The sequence below is a fragment of the Petaurus breviceps genome, unplaced genomic scaffold (genome assembly GCF_028583685.1).
Source record: "Petaurus breviceps papuanus isolate PSGF00001 unplaced genomic scaffold, PetGlider_PUasm1.0 90895, whole genome shotgun sequence".
Lineage (NCBI taxonomy): Eukaryota > Metazoa > Chordata > Mammalia > Diprotodontia > Petauridae > Petaurus > Petaurus breviceps.
The window spans coordinates 32,832,500-32,851,185 of NW_027187372.1; the positions used below are offsets into that span (position 1 = coordinate 32,832,500).

General features: G+C 48.2%; 1 protein-coding gene across 1 annotated transcript in view; it reads left to right on the forward strand.

Annotated features, from left to right (window-relative positions):
- Positions 1-18,297, forward strand: part of IKBKE (inhibitor of nuclear factor kappa B kinase subunit epsilon) — a 30,334-nt gene extending 12,037 nt beyond the window's left edge. The window contains 14 exon segments of the mRNA XM_069074717.1: positions 666-862; positions 1,731-1,795; positions 1,897-1,988; positions 2,374-2,460; positions 5,822-5,897; positions 6,033-6,145; positions 8,016-8,092; positions 10,362-10,401; positions 11,962-12,063; positions 14,119-14,215; positions 15,338-15,450; positions 15,996-16,067; positions 17,435-17,486; positions 17,488-18,297. Of these exon segments, the coding sequence (XP_068930818.1) occupies positions 666-862; positions 1,731-1,795; positions 1,897-1,988; positions 2,374-2,460; positions 5,822-5,897; positions 6,033-6,145; positions 8,016-8,092; positions 10,362-10,401; positions 11,962-12,063; positions 14,119-14,215; positions 15,338-15,450; positions 15,996-16,067; positions 17,435-17,486; positions 17,488-17,568 (1,264 nt within the window). The 3' untranslated portion in view covers positions 17,569-18,297.
- The last annotated feature ends 389 nt before the right edge of the window (positions 18,298-18,686 follow it).

The window sequence follows — 18,686 nt, forward strand, 5'->3', positions numbered from 1 at the left end:
AAAAGACTTGGAAAGTGTATAATTCAACCCGCTCATTATACAGATAAGGAAACTGAGGTCCAGGTAAATTACCCATGATTACACAAGTAATAAGTATAAAACCCAGGCCCTGTGACTTCAAATCCAGTGTTTTATTTTGTTTTTTAGACCTTGTCTTCATGCCCAGACTGGGTTGTTTTTAGCTGTGCCTTGTGTGACCAGGGGCACACCCCTTACCCCTCTGGGCTTCAGTTTCCCTCCCCCTCTCTAAAACAGATCCCTTGCTATTGTTTCCTACAGAGCACATCAGGACTGAATGCCCTGGATAAGTGGAAGTTTGGAGGGTCCTCCACCCTGGGCTCTTCTTCTCCCCTCCCAGCTCAGGCTGGCCCTTGAAGTCACCTTTTGCTTCTAGGCCTTCTTTCTTCAACCATGATTTTAGAGAAGTAGCAAAGAATCTTGGACTTGCAGTTAGTAGCTCTTGGTTCAAGACACTGACTCTGGGACTCTACCACTTCCTGGCTGTGTGTCTGCACATAAATCACTTAACCTCTCTGAGGTGCTGATTCCTTCTCCTTTGTAAAGGGAACATTCACACCTGCCCTAGCTGTCTCACTAGGCCTTTATGAGGACAGTGTGGCGGAACCTTGAAGCTCTAAATTGTGGTCTGTCCCTCCTGGGTCTAGGATAGGCATCTTCCTGGAGGCCGTCTATAAGCAGACCAGCGTGGAGCCCAGCCTCCAGGAATACCTCTTTCAAGGCCACTCTTGTGTCCTGGAGCCCAGCCTCCCCGCCCAGCACCTGGCCCATACGACTGAGGACAGCCCTTTGACCCTGCTCAGTGAAGACAGTGACAACCCCACTGGGCTGGCCTTCAGAGACCGTGAGTAGGCCTCTGGCAGTGAGTAAGGCCTCATGAGATGTCTCTTCTCTCTTCTCCTAGAGAAGGCAGAGATGTAAGAAGCCAGGGATCTGGATAATTCTTTTCCCTGGGTCAGTCTGGGGGGTTCCCAGACACAGGAGGCCTGGAGATAATCCTGGCTCTGTCTCTGTGTTCGGGTGACCTCTGCCTTGACCCCTTGGGGCCTGGCTCTTGCCCACTTGTCATCCCAATGTGTCAGGAGACTCAATGATTGTAACAGTCAGTGTGAATTCTGGGGGTTACCTGCTTGTTCCCATGGGATCAGTGGCCAGAGCCCCAGAGGATAAGAACTAACATTTCTATTCTGTTTTAAGATTTGCAAAGCACTTCATGTATATTTTCCTAGTGTAGATAGCTGTCCTAGGACGAAATCTTTCCCAGCCTTGTTCTTAAGTCCATATAGAGGATTTAAGTCCCTGTGCCAGGTGGGAGTTAGGTGCAGTGGGGGCAAGGGTGGCAGTGCCCGGAGAAGGCAACTGGTTTTTTTTCCCCTAGTATGAAGTCAGGCATGTTATTCTCCAGGATGACCACAAGAGGTCACTATCAAAATACAAATGTAAGACCAAAGATTAATTTAAATTTAAGAAAGATGAACTGGTGGGAAAGGGGAAAAGGACAGGTGAAGATCCCAGGAGACTGAGATGAGTGACAGGTCACAGAGGTTAGGAGGGTAGAGTAGGGGACAGGTAACGTGTGTGTGTGTGTGTGTGTGTGTATGTGTGTGTGTGTGTTCGACAAATGGGAAAGTGAATTGGAGTTGACGATAAAAGGGAGTGTGAGAAGGTGGGGCTGCTCAGTGGCTGTAATCAGACCCTTAATCTGTCCCCAGCATCCCTGGATGTTCCCAAATTTGTGCCCAAGGTGGACCTGCAGGCTGATTACAGCACAGCCAAGGTAAGGCCCAGGGGTCCTCAGTGGCCCGAGCAGGGGGAGGGGGGGCCTCCCTGACAGGTGGGGGGAAGGGTGGGCCCTGAGCCCACCTGTCTGTGTCACAGGGTGTGCTGAGCGTGGGGCACCAAGTGCTGAGGATCTCCCGGGCACTGCTGGACGGTCAGGAAATGATGCTTCGGGGGCTGCATTGGGTGGTGTAGGTACCTTGGGGTGGGGCTGAGCTGGGGAAGGGGAGAAGGGACCAGATGGGGCAGGGGACCTTCATCTTGGCTGGGTAGGAGTGGCAGAAGCTGGGCCCACCAGTCCCTTCCCCTTCCTCTGGGCCCTCACCCCAGACCCTCCTCCCAATTACCTAATTATTATGGAGTTTTTACTCCCCGACCCTCCCTGTCACCTCATCTTGTCCCCTCTCTTCAATCCCTACCCCTGACCTGATTCCCTAATCTGAACCATCCTCTGGAGGTGGCTCACAGAATCAGGTGGCTTCCTAGTTCCTTGAAAACTTGAGGCCCTGAGCTCAGGGTGGCTCATGGAGGTGTCTCTGACCTTCACTGGTGGGGTGGGGCTTGAATCTTATACAGGGAAGAGCTCAAGGCCACATGTGGACGGGCCCTGGAGACCACCCAGACAGCCCTCTTGTTCCTGAGCCCCAGTCTGGGCACCGAGGGGTAGGTGTCTGAACTAAGATAGTTGGGGGAAAACTCTGAAAACCCTGTCCTGATTCCCCTGACTCTCCTTGCCTCTGTCCTGCATCCATGCCCTAGGATTTAGCTGTTTCCACGCTGCAGTAGAATAGGATGTAAACCCTGATGGCAATGGCTGGAAAGCCTGGCTTCCTCTTCAATCCAACACCCTTTTGATGTCTGAACCCTGCTAGTCTTCTGGGAAAGGGCCTGGCCCCTGACCCTTCCTGGCTGGATTCCCAATTCTGTCTACCTTGCTGTTGTGTCTCAAGGAAAGTCTCCTGTTTAAAGGAAGTTTGAACTTGAACTTAATGGTGTTATTCAGGCTTCACTAAGCCTAAGGAGGTGGGGGGAGTCACCCCACAACAACTCCCCTCAACACACACAAACACACACATACACACTAGCTAGCAACATGGACTAATGGAAAGATCACTGGCTCTGAACTTGGAGGATATGGCTTCCTTTTCTCTGATGCTTGCATGGCCTTACACAAGTCACCCAAAGCTTCAGGCCCTTCATCTGTAAAGTAAGAGTTGAACTAGATGACCAGGTCCAGATATATGCTCCTGTAACATCCTTCTTCCTCTGGGGTCTTCTGATTCATCTCAGGGGCCCTTCCCCTTCCTTCCTCCTTGATGCCACAGCCCATGCCCTCCTAACCCTACCTCCCTTGCCTATATCACAGGCTGCTCCAAGGACAGTGCAGGGGAGAAGCTGGGGGGAGAAGGGAGGGTAAGGTAAGAGATGAACCAAGCAGGCGAATGCAATGCTTCCACGAGATCTCATTCCCCTAATTCATTACATTTTGCCAGCGTTCTCCTTTGGGCCTGAGCCTCTGTCCCAGGCTGGGAAGCCTGGAGGGCCTGGCTGTCAGCAGCCCCCCGCCTTTTCCATCAGTGGGAGACATGGACTGAGAGAAAAGTCAGGCATGTCTAGTGATCTCTGTTCTTGCCCCCAGGGAGGAGTTGGGAGTTTCCTTTGCAGGGGGGCTGACTCACTGCTGCCAGACATCCCTTTCTTCTGGGATGGGGGGGGGGGGGTAAGAGAAGAAAGGGAGGGACTGGAAGAAATGAGGTCAGTGCAGCTGGGAGGCCTGCACTCCAGAGCCACCCTTTTCTGAGGAACATTTAAACCAGCCACCAGGAAGTCAGTTTGTTGTAAGGCAAATGGGGTCGAGGCTGTAAATTCTCTACCTGGATTATGCTGCTAATTTTCTGTGACCTTGCACAACTTACTTAACCACTCTGGACTTCAGTTTCCTCATCTGTATAATAGAAGCATTGACTACTCGGTCTGCAAAGTCCCCTCCAAAGCATTTCATGATTACATTTGCTTATGATCATGTTCAGTAATTTATGCTTCACTCCCTAAGTCTGAAACCACCAGCAATTCCAACAGTGAAATTTGAGATAATTTAATGAGTTGGCTTTGACTTTGGGGGAAAGCCGAAGCCCTAGACATACAGGAGATGATGCACCAAGGCTTCTGTGTGCAGTGGTTCCCCTAACCCCACTGCCTAACTCCCCCCACCCCATTCCCTCCAGCTGTTTCAAGTCAAGCCAGCAAGTATTAAATGCCTACTATGTGCCAGGAACACTATGCTATGTCCCCCCCCCCCCAAAAAAAAGAGGCAAAAAAACAGCTGCTGCCCTCAAGGAGCTCACAGTCTAATGGGGCGAGACTGCATACAAACAACTATGTCCAGACAATTTATATACAGGATGAATTGGGGACCATTGACAGAGGCCTCTATAGAAGGGGATTAGCTGAGCCTGGAAGGAAGCCAGGAGATGGAAATAAGGAGGATGGGCTTTCCAGTGGCAGCTGGCAAAAACACCACGAGCAGAGAGATAGAGGGGCCTGTGAGGAACAGCCAGGAGGCCGGTGCTGCTGGGCGGCAGAGCCTAGGACTGGAAAGGCTGGAAGGCTTTGTTAAATAAAGGACTTTCTCTTTGGTCCTGGAGGCGATGGGGAGGTCCCCTTCTCACCTTGCCCTTTTTGCTGAACATCCTCTCCATCAGTCTGTGCCTCTGCCCCCTTTGCTCCTGACCCCCTTTTCAGACCCTCCCTTGCCTCCTGACCCAGCAGATTGTTTTTATTCTACATTTGGCTTACCAACTTCCTGTTGAGTTGCCATTAGATTGCTTGGGGTTGAGAGAAACTAGTACTAATCCTGGGGTGGGGAACCTATAGCCTCAAGACTATGGCCTTCTAGGTCCTGGGGTTCAGCCTTTTGACTGAGTCCAAGTTTTACAGAACAAATCCTTTTATTTTTTGCCTTTTGGGGGGGAGGGGCAATTGGGGTTAAGTGATTTGCCCAAGGTCACACAGCTAGTAAATGTTAAGTGTCTGAGTCCGGATTTGAACTCAGGTTCTCCTGACTGCAGAGCCAGTGCTCTATTCACTGTGCCACCTAGCCTCCCCAGAACAAATCCTTTTATTAAGGGGATTTGTTCTGTGATTCTGTCCAAGGGCCACATTTGAGGCCACAGTTCCCCACCCCTGTACTTGACCCTATGGTTTTCCTTTAAATCGCTCCCCTTTCTATAGCATTTTTTTAAACCTTTAAGCTCTTCCCTTGTAGCACACTTGTGAGGTAGGTTGTGCAATGATTCCCAACTTATGGATGACAAAACTGAGGCTAGAAGGTTAGAAGGCATGCCCCTGGTCACACGGCTAGCAGAGGCTTCTCAGTGTTTTTCCTATTCGGTGAGCTGCCTCTTATTTATGACTGAGAGGAGAGGAGGAGGCAGGAGAGTGAAGCCTAGGATGCTGGGGCTGGGGCTCACTTTCCTGCACCCTGTGCCCTTAGGATGAGCTTCCCTGCTCATCCTCCTCCCCACGTCCCCCCCACTCCACTACAATCTCCTTATATCAGCTCACCTCCAGGCTCAAGTTCAAGACTGCACACTTACTACCATATGAGCACAGTGTGTATATGTACAGTGGTGGGTGGGTGGGGTGCTGTTCTTTAGGAGACTCCTGATCAGTCAAGGCCCTTCAACCTTAAATTCTAGGCTGCAGGTAACAAGCAATGAGAACTAAGGACTGACCCTTTTCAAGCTCAAGGTGACCCATTCACAGCTTGCAAAAGGAAGGAACAATTATCTCTCATCATCTCTATTGACTGCACATTGCAGCCCATAATTTCATCAAGTGAATGGTAATTCAAGGGATCAGGAGTTTTTTGGTCAGGAATTTCTAACCGTTGGTCCTTCCTGCAGCACACCAGCCCCATAACCTCCTAGCTAACAGTAGATGCACACAAATTCAACACCCACGGGGCCCAGAGAGAGAGAGAATTCAAAATACATCTGGAAAATACATTCTCCCGTGTCTCCAGGTTCTCCTCCATGACTGGGGAGTCAGAGGTGCCGGAGCTGAAGGAAGCAGCAGAACTGAAGTCCAAGCTACAGACTGTGAGTACAAGTGGGCTGTGGGGTGAGTGGGGCAAATCCTTGCCTTGGAGTGACTTGGGGGAGGCCTCCGCCTCCAGGTGGGCATCTCTGATGAGGAAGAGAGCTACACGAACCCTAACCCTTTCTGCTCCCTAGATTAACGAGATCCTTTCCAGATGTTCCCAAAATATTGTGGAGACCCAAACTAGTCTAAGAAGCCTGTCCTCTGAGCTGGTGAAGAATTGGGATCAGGTACATGAAGACAGAAGGTCTGTGGGATTTTTCTTTTTTGAGGGGTGGGTTGGGAGGAGTCATCATTGATAAAATCCTAGATCTCCAATAGAAAGGGACCTTAGGCATCAGCTAATCCACCTCCCTCATTTTACAGATGAGGAGACTGAGGCCCAGAGAAGCTAAGTGATTTGCCCAAAGTCACACAGAAAAAAAGTAGCAAGGCCAGGTTTCGAATCCAGGTTCTCAGACCCCAAATTCAATTCATTGTAAAAATCTGAAAATCTCCCAAAGCCTTTTGAGGTCCATTCTCTTTTCCTTCGCCGTGTGATGTCTTGTCCCACTAGCCTGAGTAATGTATTGGGGGCTTGGGGAGATGTACCTTGGGATGGGAGAAGCAGGGGACAGAAGTAGCCCCAGTGAGAAGAGCCCAGATTAAGTCAAGCCTCAGTAGGGGTCATGGGACAATAATTAAGACGGGGTTAAAGATAAGACTCTTTCCTAGCAGCAGCCTTGCTAATCCTCTTCTCCCACATAAGAGATGCCCCCAAAGGAAATCCTCTAACCAGCCTTCTCTCCCTATCCCTACCAAATCATCATAAGCGGATACAGAGTCCCCCCAGAATTCGAATTCAGAGCCTAGTGGAACCAAAACTCCACACCATCAATAGTTCTAGATTTGGAATTATGGTCAGGATAGAATGGGAAGGAAGTGAACCTTAACTCAGAGGGTGGAGTAAGACCCTTAGAGAGTCTTCAAAACAAAAATAGGACATTGTCTCCAGTCTAAAATGGGGAGAAGGTAGATAAGTTAAAATCTTGAAATACCCAGCCTGTTACCTGCTGGTAATCCTGCCTGTAGGAGGCACCCCCATAAACCACTAAGATACACAATACAATCTACCCTTTGTGTGAAGATTTGATAGGCAGTGGGTCTATAGAGAGAAAGGGCATTTATTTAATTACTTACTGTACACAAAGCACTGTGCTGAGCCACAAGGATACAAAAACAGCCAAGATGGTCTCTGCCCTCAAGGAGCTCACGTTCTTTTTTTTTTTTGCTTTTTAGAGGGGGAAGGCAGGGCAATTGGGGTTAAGTGACTTGCCCAAGGTCACATGGTTAGTAAGTGTTAAGTGTCTGAGGCCAGATTTGAACTCAAGTCCTCCTGACTCCAGGGCTGGTGCTCTATTCACGGCACCACCTAGGCCACCCCTTACATTCTTTTCCAAAATGCTAATATTTTATTTTTCCCCAATGTAAAAAAGATTTTAGCATTCATTTTAAGGAGTTTTTGAGTTCCAGATTCTCTCCCTCCTTCCTTCCCTCCCTTCTCACCTCCCCCATGGAGAAGGCAGGCAATTTGATATATATGTGTAGTCATGCAAAACATATTAAGGAGTTTACATTCTGATGGGAAAAGACAACTGATCCACAAAGGGGACCTGGAAAAGGATGAGGAGGCAAATTAAGAAAGCCTTGCTACTCTCTTTACTCCCTCAATTCCATCTCTACTCCTGTTATTTCATATGCCTCAGTGTCTGGAAGTTTCGTCCTTGAGTCTGACAATCCTAAAGGCCTTGTGCTCTATTTAGGGTATATGAAATTTGGGAGAAGCAGGGAAGAGGAAACCTTTGTCCAGTCTCCTCTGTGTGATAACCGGTATAGTTGTGTCTTTGCCAGAACCAGGGGGAAGGGGGAGGGCAGACAGAGGATATCAGGAAAATCTGTTATGGAGAACAGCTGCTGGCCACCCCTCCATGATACCTCCTCCTTGACCGAATATCTTGGAAAAGCTGGGGTGGGGAGGATTTCCTCTGGCCCCTAAGGCAGACAAGCTCCTTTCCCTTCCATTGATTCTCTCTAATGCTGTTTGACTTTCCTGGTGGGGCCTTTCTCTTGACCCCCAGCACCCATCGGATCCAGTGCTGCCTGGATAAGATGAGCGTCATCTACAAGCAATTCAAGAAAGCCAGGATGAGACCAGGTGAGTAGCTGAGGCCCAGGACAAGGGACCTTTTCAGCTTCCTTCATTCACCCAGTTATTGAGACCTCTTCCATGCCTAGTGTGGTCTGAAGCTGCAGAGATGCATTAGATGCTCTTACCTTCGTGGAGTTTACAGTCTAGTTGGCAGGGTGGCGATACAACCTGTTGTGGCCTCGTTGCTCAGGTGTAAGCACAGAAGGAGTGATGTGGTCATGAAGGGTTGTGGGTACAGGGGAATCAGCAAGGGCTGGAGACCAGTGGAAGCTTTGTGGCGTTGAAAGATGGATGAATGAGTCCAATGTGAATAGGGAAGGAGGGCATTTGGGGAGAGGTGACAGCAGAGGCAAGGGCCGATGAGATGGGAACAAGTAGCACGTTCAGAGGCCAGCATTAAAGGGCTATTTGTGAGCCACTTATTATGAGTAGGTTAGTCTGGCCACTGGAAGGAAGATGAGACTGGGAGGGAGCTGTGAAGTTTTAAAGGCAGTTTATTCTCTATAACTGTGTTATGGGAGTGGGAAGGGCAGTGTAGGATAGTGGAGAGACCACTAGATTTGGGTTCTAGCCCTGGCTCCCCCCCTCATTAAGTATACGACCTTGGCTAGCTCACTTTACCATTCTGGACCTCAGTTTCCTCATCTAGAAAATGAGGGAATGGAACAAGTTGGTTAGCTCTCTAGAGGGTCTTTCAGCCCTGGCATTCTGTGATGGGTATTAAAATCTAACCCTATCTCCCAGGAGTTCATCTCTACTCACTAATCTAAAACCCGTTAGGACAATTGGGCCAGACTTCTCCCCAGGGACACTTGGATACTAGCGAAGTGGTGCTTTGTAGAGGTCGGATTCTCAGAATCAGAATTTTTGAATCTCAAAGCTGAAAAGGATTTTGGAGGTTAACTAGTCTAATACCCACCTAAAAAAGAAGGTCATTGAGAATATTTCCAACAAGTGATCATCCGGTCTTGGCTTGAATACCTCTAGTGACAGGGAACTTACCACCTTATAAGGAGTCTTTCCCACTTTGAATAGTTCTGATTGTTAGGAAGTCTGAGCCCAGGGCTTTTTTTCCTTTTTTTACAATGCAGGATCACAGATTTAGAGATAGAAGGAATTTTTCAAAATCATCTAGGCTACTTCCCTTATTTTAAAATTGAGGAAATGAGACTGGAGAAGTTATTATCCTGAGATCATAAAGGTAGCAAGTGGCAGCGTCGGGATTCAAGCCAAGTCCAAATTGGGTGTTGCATAGATTTGGACCTGGAGTCAGAAAGACTGATTTTAAAGTCTAGGGGTGGTGAATCTGTGGCGTTGAGGCACATGTGGCCCTCTAGGTCCTTGGGTGAGGCCTTTTGAGTGAGTCCAAGTTTTACAGAACGAATCCTTTTATTAAGGGGATTTATTCTCTGATGTTTGGATTCAGTCAAAGGGCCATACTTGAGGACCTCCTCAAAGCTGCAGGTTCCCCATCCCTTGGTTTAAATCCTGCCATAAACACTAGAAGCATGACTCTGGGTAAGTCACTGAAATTCTCCGGGCCTCAGTTTCCTCATCTGTAAAATGAGAGGGTTGGACTCGACCTGATACAGAGTTTGGCACATAGTAGGCACTTAATAAATGCTTCTTTCCTTCCTCTTCTCTTTTATCTCTAAATCTGATCCCTGGGACTCCAAATTCAGCCCCCTTTTTGCTCCCAGCTGTTTCTCTTGTACATATGGAGATTATATTAGCTATTAGAGAACAAGGTCCTGAGGGCACGGGACACAGGACAGGGAAGAGGGAGGTTGGGAAGGAACACTGAAAGGGAGATGGTGGGGGAACCCCAAAGATGGCACTATCCACACCGAGTCCTGTTAGCCTCGAAAGTCCTATTCTCCTAGAAGACCAGCAGGGGACAGCATTTCCTAGGAGAATGACAAAGATGACCCAGTGGTGGCGGAGGAATTCTGGCCAAACCATTGGGAGGGTCAAGAATAATAACTAAATGAAGGCAAACCCTTTGAGAAGAGGGACAATTCCACCTTTTGTCTTGCTGTCCCGGGGCCCTGCCTGCTGCTGTGGCATTGTAAATGTTTGCCAAATGGTGCTGATAGATGCATTATTCATTCTGCTGTCTTGGACTGACACTACTACCATGGCGTACCCCATGCTCTCTTCCTGAACACCTGTGTCCCAGCTGAATGAACACACTTTGCCTCAGCCCCAGGGCTCACCGGACAGTTACTTTGATGGGAACTGACTCTGATTCCCCCTTTTGGTCTTGTTTGTTTAGGGTTGGGCTACAATGAGGAACAGATCCACAAGCTGGATAAGTGAGTAATGCCATTATGTGTGGGCCGGGAGGCTGGGAGGGGAACAGAGAGCCCAGGAGCAGGGATGCACACAGGTACCATCCTCCCCACTTCCTGGCCATTGACGCCCCCTTGACGTGGTACGGGGCCTCAATGTTGTTCTTTCTAACCCTGGGGGGGCTGCTCTGTGCAGTGGTAGACTGGCTGGGGTTGAACAGAGTGTCTGGGAAACTCTATTTGCAACCCTGGAGTAACACCGGGCATTTTTAGGGCAGCGATGATGGCAGACGTTTCTGTGACACTTGGCAATATGTTAAGCACTTGTATACATTATTTCATTTGATCCTCACGATAACTCTTTGAAGTGAGAAGTCCAGTTAGAATTACCACCATTTTGCAGATGAGGAAACAGGCTGAGAGATGAAGTGACTTACATTTTCACCAACTCAGAATGTTGGAGCTGGAAAGGTCTGGATGAGCTCACTTAGTCCCACCTTTATTTTTTAGGTGAGGAAAGTGAGAGGGGATTTGTTCAAGGTCACATCACCAGTTGATAGAGCAGGGTCAGGACCCAAGCCTCCTCACTTCCATTCCAGAGTTTTTTTCTCTGGAATTCCTGTCCTGGTGGTGGCTGTGGGTGATGGTTGTTATTGCCCTAAGTCTGGTGCACCCACACAAAGCCCTCGGTGCCTCCCATGGCCAATGGTTCAATGATGCCTCCTCCATTAGGAGGCAGGGCCAGAGGTTCAACTTGCCTAAAACATGGAGCTAGGAAGTTCAGTCTCCAGCTCACTGTTCTCATGCCTCCTCCTGGCCCTTTCCTGTCCTTCCTTCTGTAAAATCCTGTTCCAGTCCACTCTCTTCCTCTAGGAAACCTTCTAGTATAGTAGTGTCAGAATTTATAGTCAGGAGACCTGGCCCTGACACTAACTAGTTGTGTGACATGGGCATTAACCTCTCTGAGTGAGCCTCAGTTTCCTCATCTGTAAAATGGGAGTAGTAGTACTTATCTTACCCACCTTTTGTGAACATTGTAAGGAAATTGCTTTTATGGTTGTTCAGTCGTGTCCGATTCTTTGCGACCCCTTTGGGGCTTTCTTGACAAAGATGCTGTAGTGGTTTGCCATTTCCTTCTCCAGCTCATTTTACAGATGAGGAAACTGAGGCAAACAAGGTGAAGTGACTTGGCTAGGGTCACACAGCTAGTAAGTGTCTGAGGCCAGATTCGAACTTGGGAAGTTGAGTCTTCCCGATTCCAGGCCCATCGCTCTATCCACCGGCCACCTCGCTGTCCCCAGGAAATTGTTTAGACATTCTTTTGTTGTTTTTTGGTGTCACTGTATGGAGGCAGATGTATCAGCCTGACTCATCTTCTCCATTTAGATTTTCTGCCTCTTGAATGTGGTAGCCATTTAGAGACAAAGTTTTAGATAAATGTGCTTTGCTGATTCCATTTATTATTATATGTTATCACCATCTCTCTGATGGCAATGGTGACTAGAGATTCTGGGGTTTAGGAAAGGGAGCAGCTTTCTTTTCGGTGATGACTTACATATTGTTTTCCACGTTTTGTTTTTTTAGGGTGAATTTTGGACATTTAGCTAAAAGACTCCTGCTGGTTTTTCAGGAGGACTGTGTGCAGAAGTATCAGACAGCTCTCCTCACTCACGGCAAGAGGATGAGGTAATGGACGAGCCCAGAGTTCCTTCCTCTCCCTTGAAGCATCCCTTCCTTATCACAGTGCTCCAGCATCTGGAGTACATCATTCCAGGCCTCCAGACCCTGTCCTGTGCTCCCAAGGGGTCCACTCCCCTCCCTTGCCGCATAACCCTTATTAGGGGCTTTGTCCCAGAGGACTTGAGTGGAAGTCTCCCGCTTGGACCAGAGCTCGGAATCCCAGAGTCAGAAGCCCAGGGTGCTTAGTTAAAGGCCTCCTGATAAAGGTGGTATCAAGGGAGTCAGAGAATGAGGCATGGCTCTTCCTGGCCCTCCCCAACATGCCATCATGACATCACCTCCATGATGTCATGGTCCTCTTCAAGAACGAAGGGCAAGCACCACCAACACCACCACACCATCCTCTGCTCTAGGGGGCGGGGGTGTCTGACTCTGACTTCCCTTCTCGTTTTCCGTGACCAGGAGTGATTTTGGACTCAGCTGAGCAAATCGGGAGATGGTCCATTAAAGCATCAACACAAATCACTAGTACATAGGGCGGGAAGGATATAGCACTCAGGCCATCTAGTAAAACCCTTTCATTTTGCAGATGAGAACAGAGGCTCAGAGAGGCTAAGTGATTTATGCAAGGTTACACAAGTGGCTAGGTGGGGATGAGAAGTTAACATGGTCTTGAGAGAGAGCCTTGGGCTGGGAGACAGAATTCCTTAGTCCTGCCCTGTTGTGAAACCCTGGGAAAATTCAACAACTCTTCAACCCTTTATTAAGCCCTGGATAGAGCACCAAGCTTGGAATCAGAAGACTCCTCTTCATGAGTTCAAATCTGGCCTCAGACACTTACTAATGGGTGACCCTGGACAAGTCATTTCACCCTATATGCCTCAGTTCCCTCATCTGTAAAATGAGCTGGAGAAGGAAATGGCAAAGTACTCCAGGATCTTTGCCAAAAGAAAACCACAGATGGGACCACAGAGTCAGATGTGACTGAACAGCAATAACACAAACACACTTTGCATACAAAGACAAAATAGTCTCTGCCCTTAAACACATTCTGCCTACCTTTCTAGACTCTGTTCTCTACCACTACAACCACCTCTACCTCCAACGTGTATGTGTATCAATAAAGCAAAAAGCATTAATTAGGCACTACTGTATGCCAGTCACTGGAGCTGGAAGGAACTTATATCCTTATGGGAGAGACAACTTATACATATATAAAATGATTGGAGAGGGGACACAAAGTGAGAACCAAAGGCAAAAATGAAACAATCCCCTCCTTTGTGGAATTTGCATTCTTATGGGGAAGACTATACACACACATACATACATACAGTATATTTACACCTGCACACACACACATACACAAATACATATATACAGTATATATATATATATACACATATATAGTAATGGGGGCACAAATGGGCATCAGGAAGGGATCTTACAGGTGTACCCAAGTCTTCTTACTCTATGAGGTCAAAGCTATGGACTTTGAACATTTTGGAAAGAGGAAAATCTGTTAGAATAGTGAATGTACTCTGCTCTCAAGCATTTCACACACACACACACACACACACACACACATACATACACACACACACATCCCAAACCCCCATCCTATATTTGTTTAAACTGAAGGTTAGAGTTTAATGTCTGAATTCACAGTCACTGCTAGAAAGAAAGCCCATGAGGGAAGTGGGATCCCTCTCCCCCGATGTCACCATCATAATGGGATTCCTACCATATGATGCTTATGGGAGCAGAGTCTAGTATCAGTCAGAATCCATCATCATTACCACACTGGGGTCTGTGTGAGTGGAGTGCACATCTGGAAGGGCAAAGGCATTGAAGAATGTAATTGGCTAATTATGGGGAAGCCAGTCCCCCTGGGGACCCAGTATGGAGTCATTGGGACAGGTGTGAGATGATGGGTCCCCCTGCATCCTTTTGGCCCCTATGCAGTGCACAATGGGAAGGATGGCCAAACTCAACCCTGCTGGGGAGAAGGCATCCAGCGTGTCCCTGAGTCTCATCGTGGGTCTTGTGTTTCCTCTTCCCTAGGATGGTGTATGAGACAAGAAAACATCTCCAGCTGGTCAGCAGCTCAGTAACTGCTTGTAAGACAGAAGCTCGAGAAGCCCAGGGTCAGCTCAGTAAGGTGAGGTGCCCTTCAGTAGTGCTAAGTGGCAGTACCAAGTGATACTTGACAGCCAGTGACCCCAGGGTTCATTGTGTCCATCTTGCGTCTTGGGACAGAACTGCCCTTTACTCAGACCAGACGGGTTTAGTTTAGGGGGGACACTTTCCAAATCTAAGCCGGGGAAGTGATGCTTCTAGACATGTCTGATGAGAAGTACCTGAGCTGGGGCTGGGGAGGACTTGAGCTTCCTGGGACTGCTTTTGTAAGGCCGTGACATCCCTGGGTGGGAAGGGTGGGACCTGTCTGGGGCAGATGCCTTGTGGCTTCCCTTATCCAGGTGGATTCCACTTCAGATGAGTAAGCCCCATTCCTTCATTATCTACAGGGAAGGAGGTACAAGGGCTTCCGCCCTTCCCTGGCTGGTTGGTTTGGGGTGTGCTGGAAGTGATGAGACGAAAATAAGGATAACAGCCCTGATGAGCCATCAGTGGTCTAGATCAAGGACGTGTTCTCACCTCCCCCCCAACACAGGCAGCCAGATTGCTGGGCTTAGAGTCAGGAAAATGCCAGTTTAAATCCGGCTGTAGGCACTTGATAGCAGTGTGACCCTGGGCAAGTCACTTAACCTCTATCTGCCTCAGTTTCCTCCAGTGCCTACCTTCCAGGGTTGTTGTAAGAATCACATAAGATAATATTTATGAAACATTTATCACAGTGCCTGGCCCACAGTAGGTACTTAATAAATGCTTGCTTTCTTCATTCCATCAGACATAAGTGTATCTCCACAAACATGCACATACATCCTCTACTTCTTTCAGAGGCTGGAGAGTTTCCCGACCTAGATGTTCTTGAATATCCCCTCCTTGCTTTCCCAGCAGATTCTGTATGTTGCAGCAAGAGGTATTTAGGTTAAGTAGAAGGAAGAACTTCCCAGAGGTCTGATGACTAAATTCTGCCCACTCACGTAATCTCCCTCCGCAGAGGCTTCTAAAATAGGGTGGAAGCTTCTCTTTCCAGGATGGAGGCAAGGGACTGGACGAGATGACCTTTTGGAGCTACTCACTGTGATAGGAAGCTGGGATACTGAGATCACCTAGCAAGCTAGGGCCCAGAGCAAATGTTTTCTGTTTTTCTTTTCAGGCCTTGGACCGGTTAGCTCGTCGGCTTTGGAAAGGCAGAATGAAGGCAACTCAGAGTTCTCCCCCGCCTTTTGATGCTTATTCCAGACCCCTACCGAAGGACCTGGTTCTCCAGTAAGTTCGGGGGTGGGGGGGGCGGCTAGGTGGCTCAGTGGACAGAGCACTGGGTCTAGAGTCAAGAGGACGTGAGTTCAAATCTGGCTCAGAAACTTACTAGCTGTGTGACCACTGTGCAAGTCACTTAAACCCAATTGCCTCAAAAAAAAAGTTTGGGAGGGCAGGGCAAGAGAGGGAATACCATTGTCCTACCTTAGGTTAAGTTTGGGTATAGGGGATCTCTCTTGGCATGGCAAAAGCAGACAGGGCATTGGACTTGGAGTAGACATGGCTTCAGATCCTGCCCTAGACATTCACCAACAATATGATTCTAGGCCCCATTTGAGCTTCATTTTCTTTATCTGTAAAACTAAGGGGTTGGACCAAACAATCTTTTAGGTTCCATCCAGCTCTATAATCCTATGATCTAAATCCCATGGTCCTTTGGGACCAGCTCTGGGAGGAACCTTCATGGCAAGTGGGTCAACGAGGGCTGGATCCTCCCAACCTGTCCTGGTTGTGGAACTGGCTAGTTGAATCTTTCTTGTTGGTTCCTCAAACAGCATTCAAGAGCTCCGAGAGGAGATGAAGTTACTGGCTTTTGATCTCCAACATAATAATCGAATCATTGAGAGGTAAGGTCATAAAGATCAACAGCATTTGTGTCCAGATTGAGCAGCCACACCTACCTGGTCCGGAAAGCAATCACGTCTCATTTCCCCAGCAGCCAGATATCAGTTTTGACCGTTTCCAGGTTATCTCGCTAACCCTGATGAATTGTTGACCTTTCTATTTAAGCTTTAAAATTTGGGAAACCATCCCAGAGTCCGATCAGAGCTGTGGGAGTGATTGGTTGGCACTTGCATTCCAGACCAGCCTCAGCCTCTTGCTAGCTGTGTGACCTTGGACAGATCACTTAACTTGTTTTACTAGTTTTCTGAACTGTGAAATAGGGATAATAATAGCACCTTCCTCCCAGGGTTGTTGTAAGGATCAAATGAGATAATATTTGGAAAGAGTACTTAGTGTAGTACCTGGCACATAGTAGGTGTAATATAAATGCTAGCTGTTATCATTCTTATTACTTGAATTTTTAGAATGTGTGGTGGGTTACACCCCAGTCTTTCTTCACACGTCGTGACCCACCCAGCTCCCAATAAGCTGTGGACAAAGTCTGTCTTTGCTCTTAGCACAGACCCTCTGAAGGTCTGTGGATCAGTCATGTGGGGTTGCCATCTTTATAACATCCTCTTTATTAGGAGTCAGCATAATGGGATGGCTAGAGTCCTGCACTTCGGGTCTGGAAGTCCTGGGTTAAAATTCCCCCTCTGAAGGACAAGTCCCTTAGCTTGGAATTCTCCCTTGTCTTCTCTACTTCCTGGCTTCCCTTGGCTTCCTTCCGGACTCAACTCAAGTTTCCCCTTCTGCAGGGGGCCTTTCCTCCCGTTACTGTCTTCTCTCTGAGATTACTTTTCCATTTATACTCTGTCTATATTGTATGTACAAGGGTCTTTGCATGTTATCTCCTCTACTAGGTTTCGAGTTCCTGAGATCAGGGACTGTCCTTTGCCTTTCCTTGTATCCCCAGCACTTAGTACCGTGCCCTGCATATAGCAGAGCTTAATAAATGCTTATTGTGGGGCAGCTAGGTGGTACAATGAGTAAAGCGCCGGCCCAGGAGTCAGGAGGACCCGAGTTAGGTTCCAGCCTCAGACACTTAACACCCACACAAAAAAACTAGCCGTGTAACCTTGGGCAAGTTACTTAACCCCAATTGCCCCCCAAAAAAGCAAATAGATAGATAGATAGATAGATAGATAGATAGATAGATAGATAGATAGATAGATAGATAGATAGATAGATAAATGCTTATTGTCCGACTGACTGGTCCTGATTTTACCCCTCCCCTTCTCTAATCCCCTAAGCTTTGGGGGACCAGTATCGGTCTGTAAATTGCTTGTCTTCTGCACAAGAAAATCTAAAATATGCCTTTGGTTTTCAGGTTAAGTGGAGTCCAGCCTGCTGCTGGGTCTTTGAGAGCTGAGGGTGATACAGTGGAATCCTGAACCTCGAGGGCCCTGGGCTCATGGACACCGTAGGGAACTGATCAGAGGGCACGGTCTGGCCCATCTTTGACCTCATCCTACTTCCTCTCAGGCTAGCAGGCACCAGCATTATCTCAGTAGCCTTGCCCATGGGTTTCAGTTACACTATGACCCTAGAGCACCCAGGGGTCCATCTCTTCATGGAGCAGTGAGACATGCTGGATTCCCATGTACCAAGAAGATCCTGCTTAAGACTGATCTCTGTGTGTTATCAAGGTTTGGGCCTTGTGTAGCGCTGACTTGTGCCCTTCAGCTCGTACCAGTGACTGGGAAGCTGGGGAGAGAAGGTTGAGATAGACCCTTCCTGTCTTCATCAGGTTCAGAGGTTTTCGGTCTAGGGAAGAGGGGAAGAGACCTCTAGAGGTTTTCTGTGGATGCTGAGCTAAGCTGCTATATTCCTTACCCTGAAAATATCTGATGATAGGCAATGCTATTTCTTCTTGAGCCCATGATGTTCCGTTGAAAAGAAAAACCCAAGCCTCCTGGCTATTTTGGCCTAATTCCAGATCAGTAGGGTCAGGCCATAGGAGGAAACCTAACCATCCCTACAGAGTGAGCACTGAATCCCCGGGCTCCCCACACACTTCTCTCTGGGAGGCTTCGGCCTGGAAAACACAGCCAGCCAACCTATACTGTCCAGATAGCCTTGCCAGTGAGCAGGGGCCCACATGCTCTGAGCCTGAAAGCAATGGAGAAGTGAACCTGAAAGACCTCAGGAAAGGGACCTCAACCCCACTGAATAAATGTGGCTTCACTTTTCTGTTTCCTTGTGTGTGGTGGCTAAATGCAAGACCTCTGTTTGCTGGAGACTGAGAGTCTCCACTGAGCCAAAGGGAAGGGGGGGAAGGGTGGGGAGAAGGGATTATGGCTGCATTGGAAGCAATAAGAAACGAGGGTGGGGCCCCTACAGATCATATCAAGGGACATTCCCTGACATCATCCCTCTCCCCCATTGGCAGCCTCTCTCCCAGATCATTCCTGCTTTGAGTATTCCCTTGAAAAAGGAAGCTTTCAGGACCTGGGGAGCCTCTAAAGGATTCTGTTCTAATCCTTGGGCCTTGTCATACCTGCCTAGCTCCTGTTTTGATGAATGACTTCAGTCTGGTACTTAGTTTTGTTCATCCCACCAATAAGCTTCAGTGTGTGAGA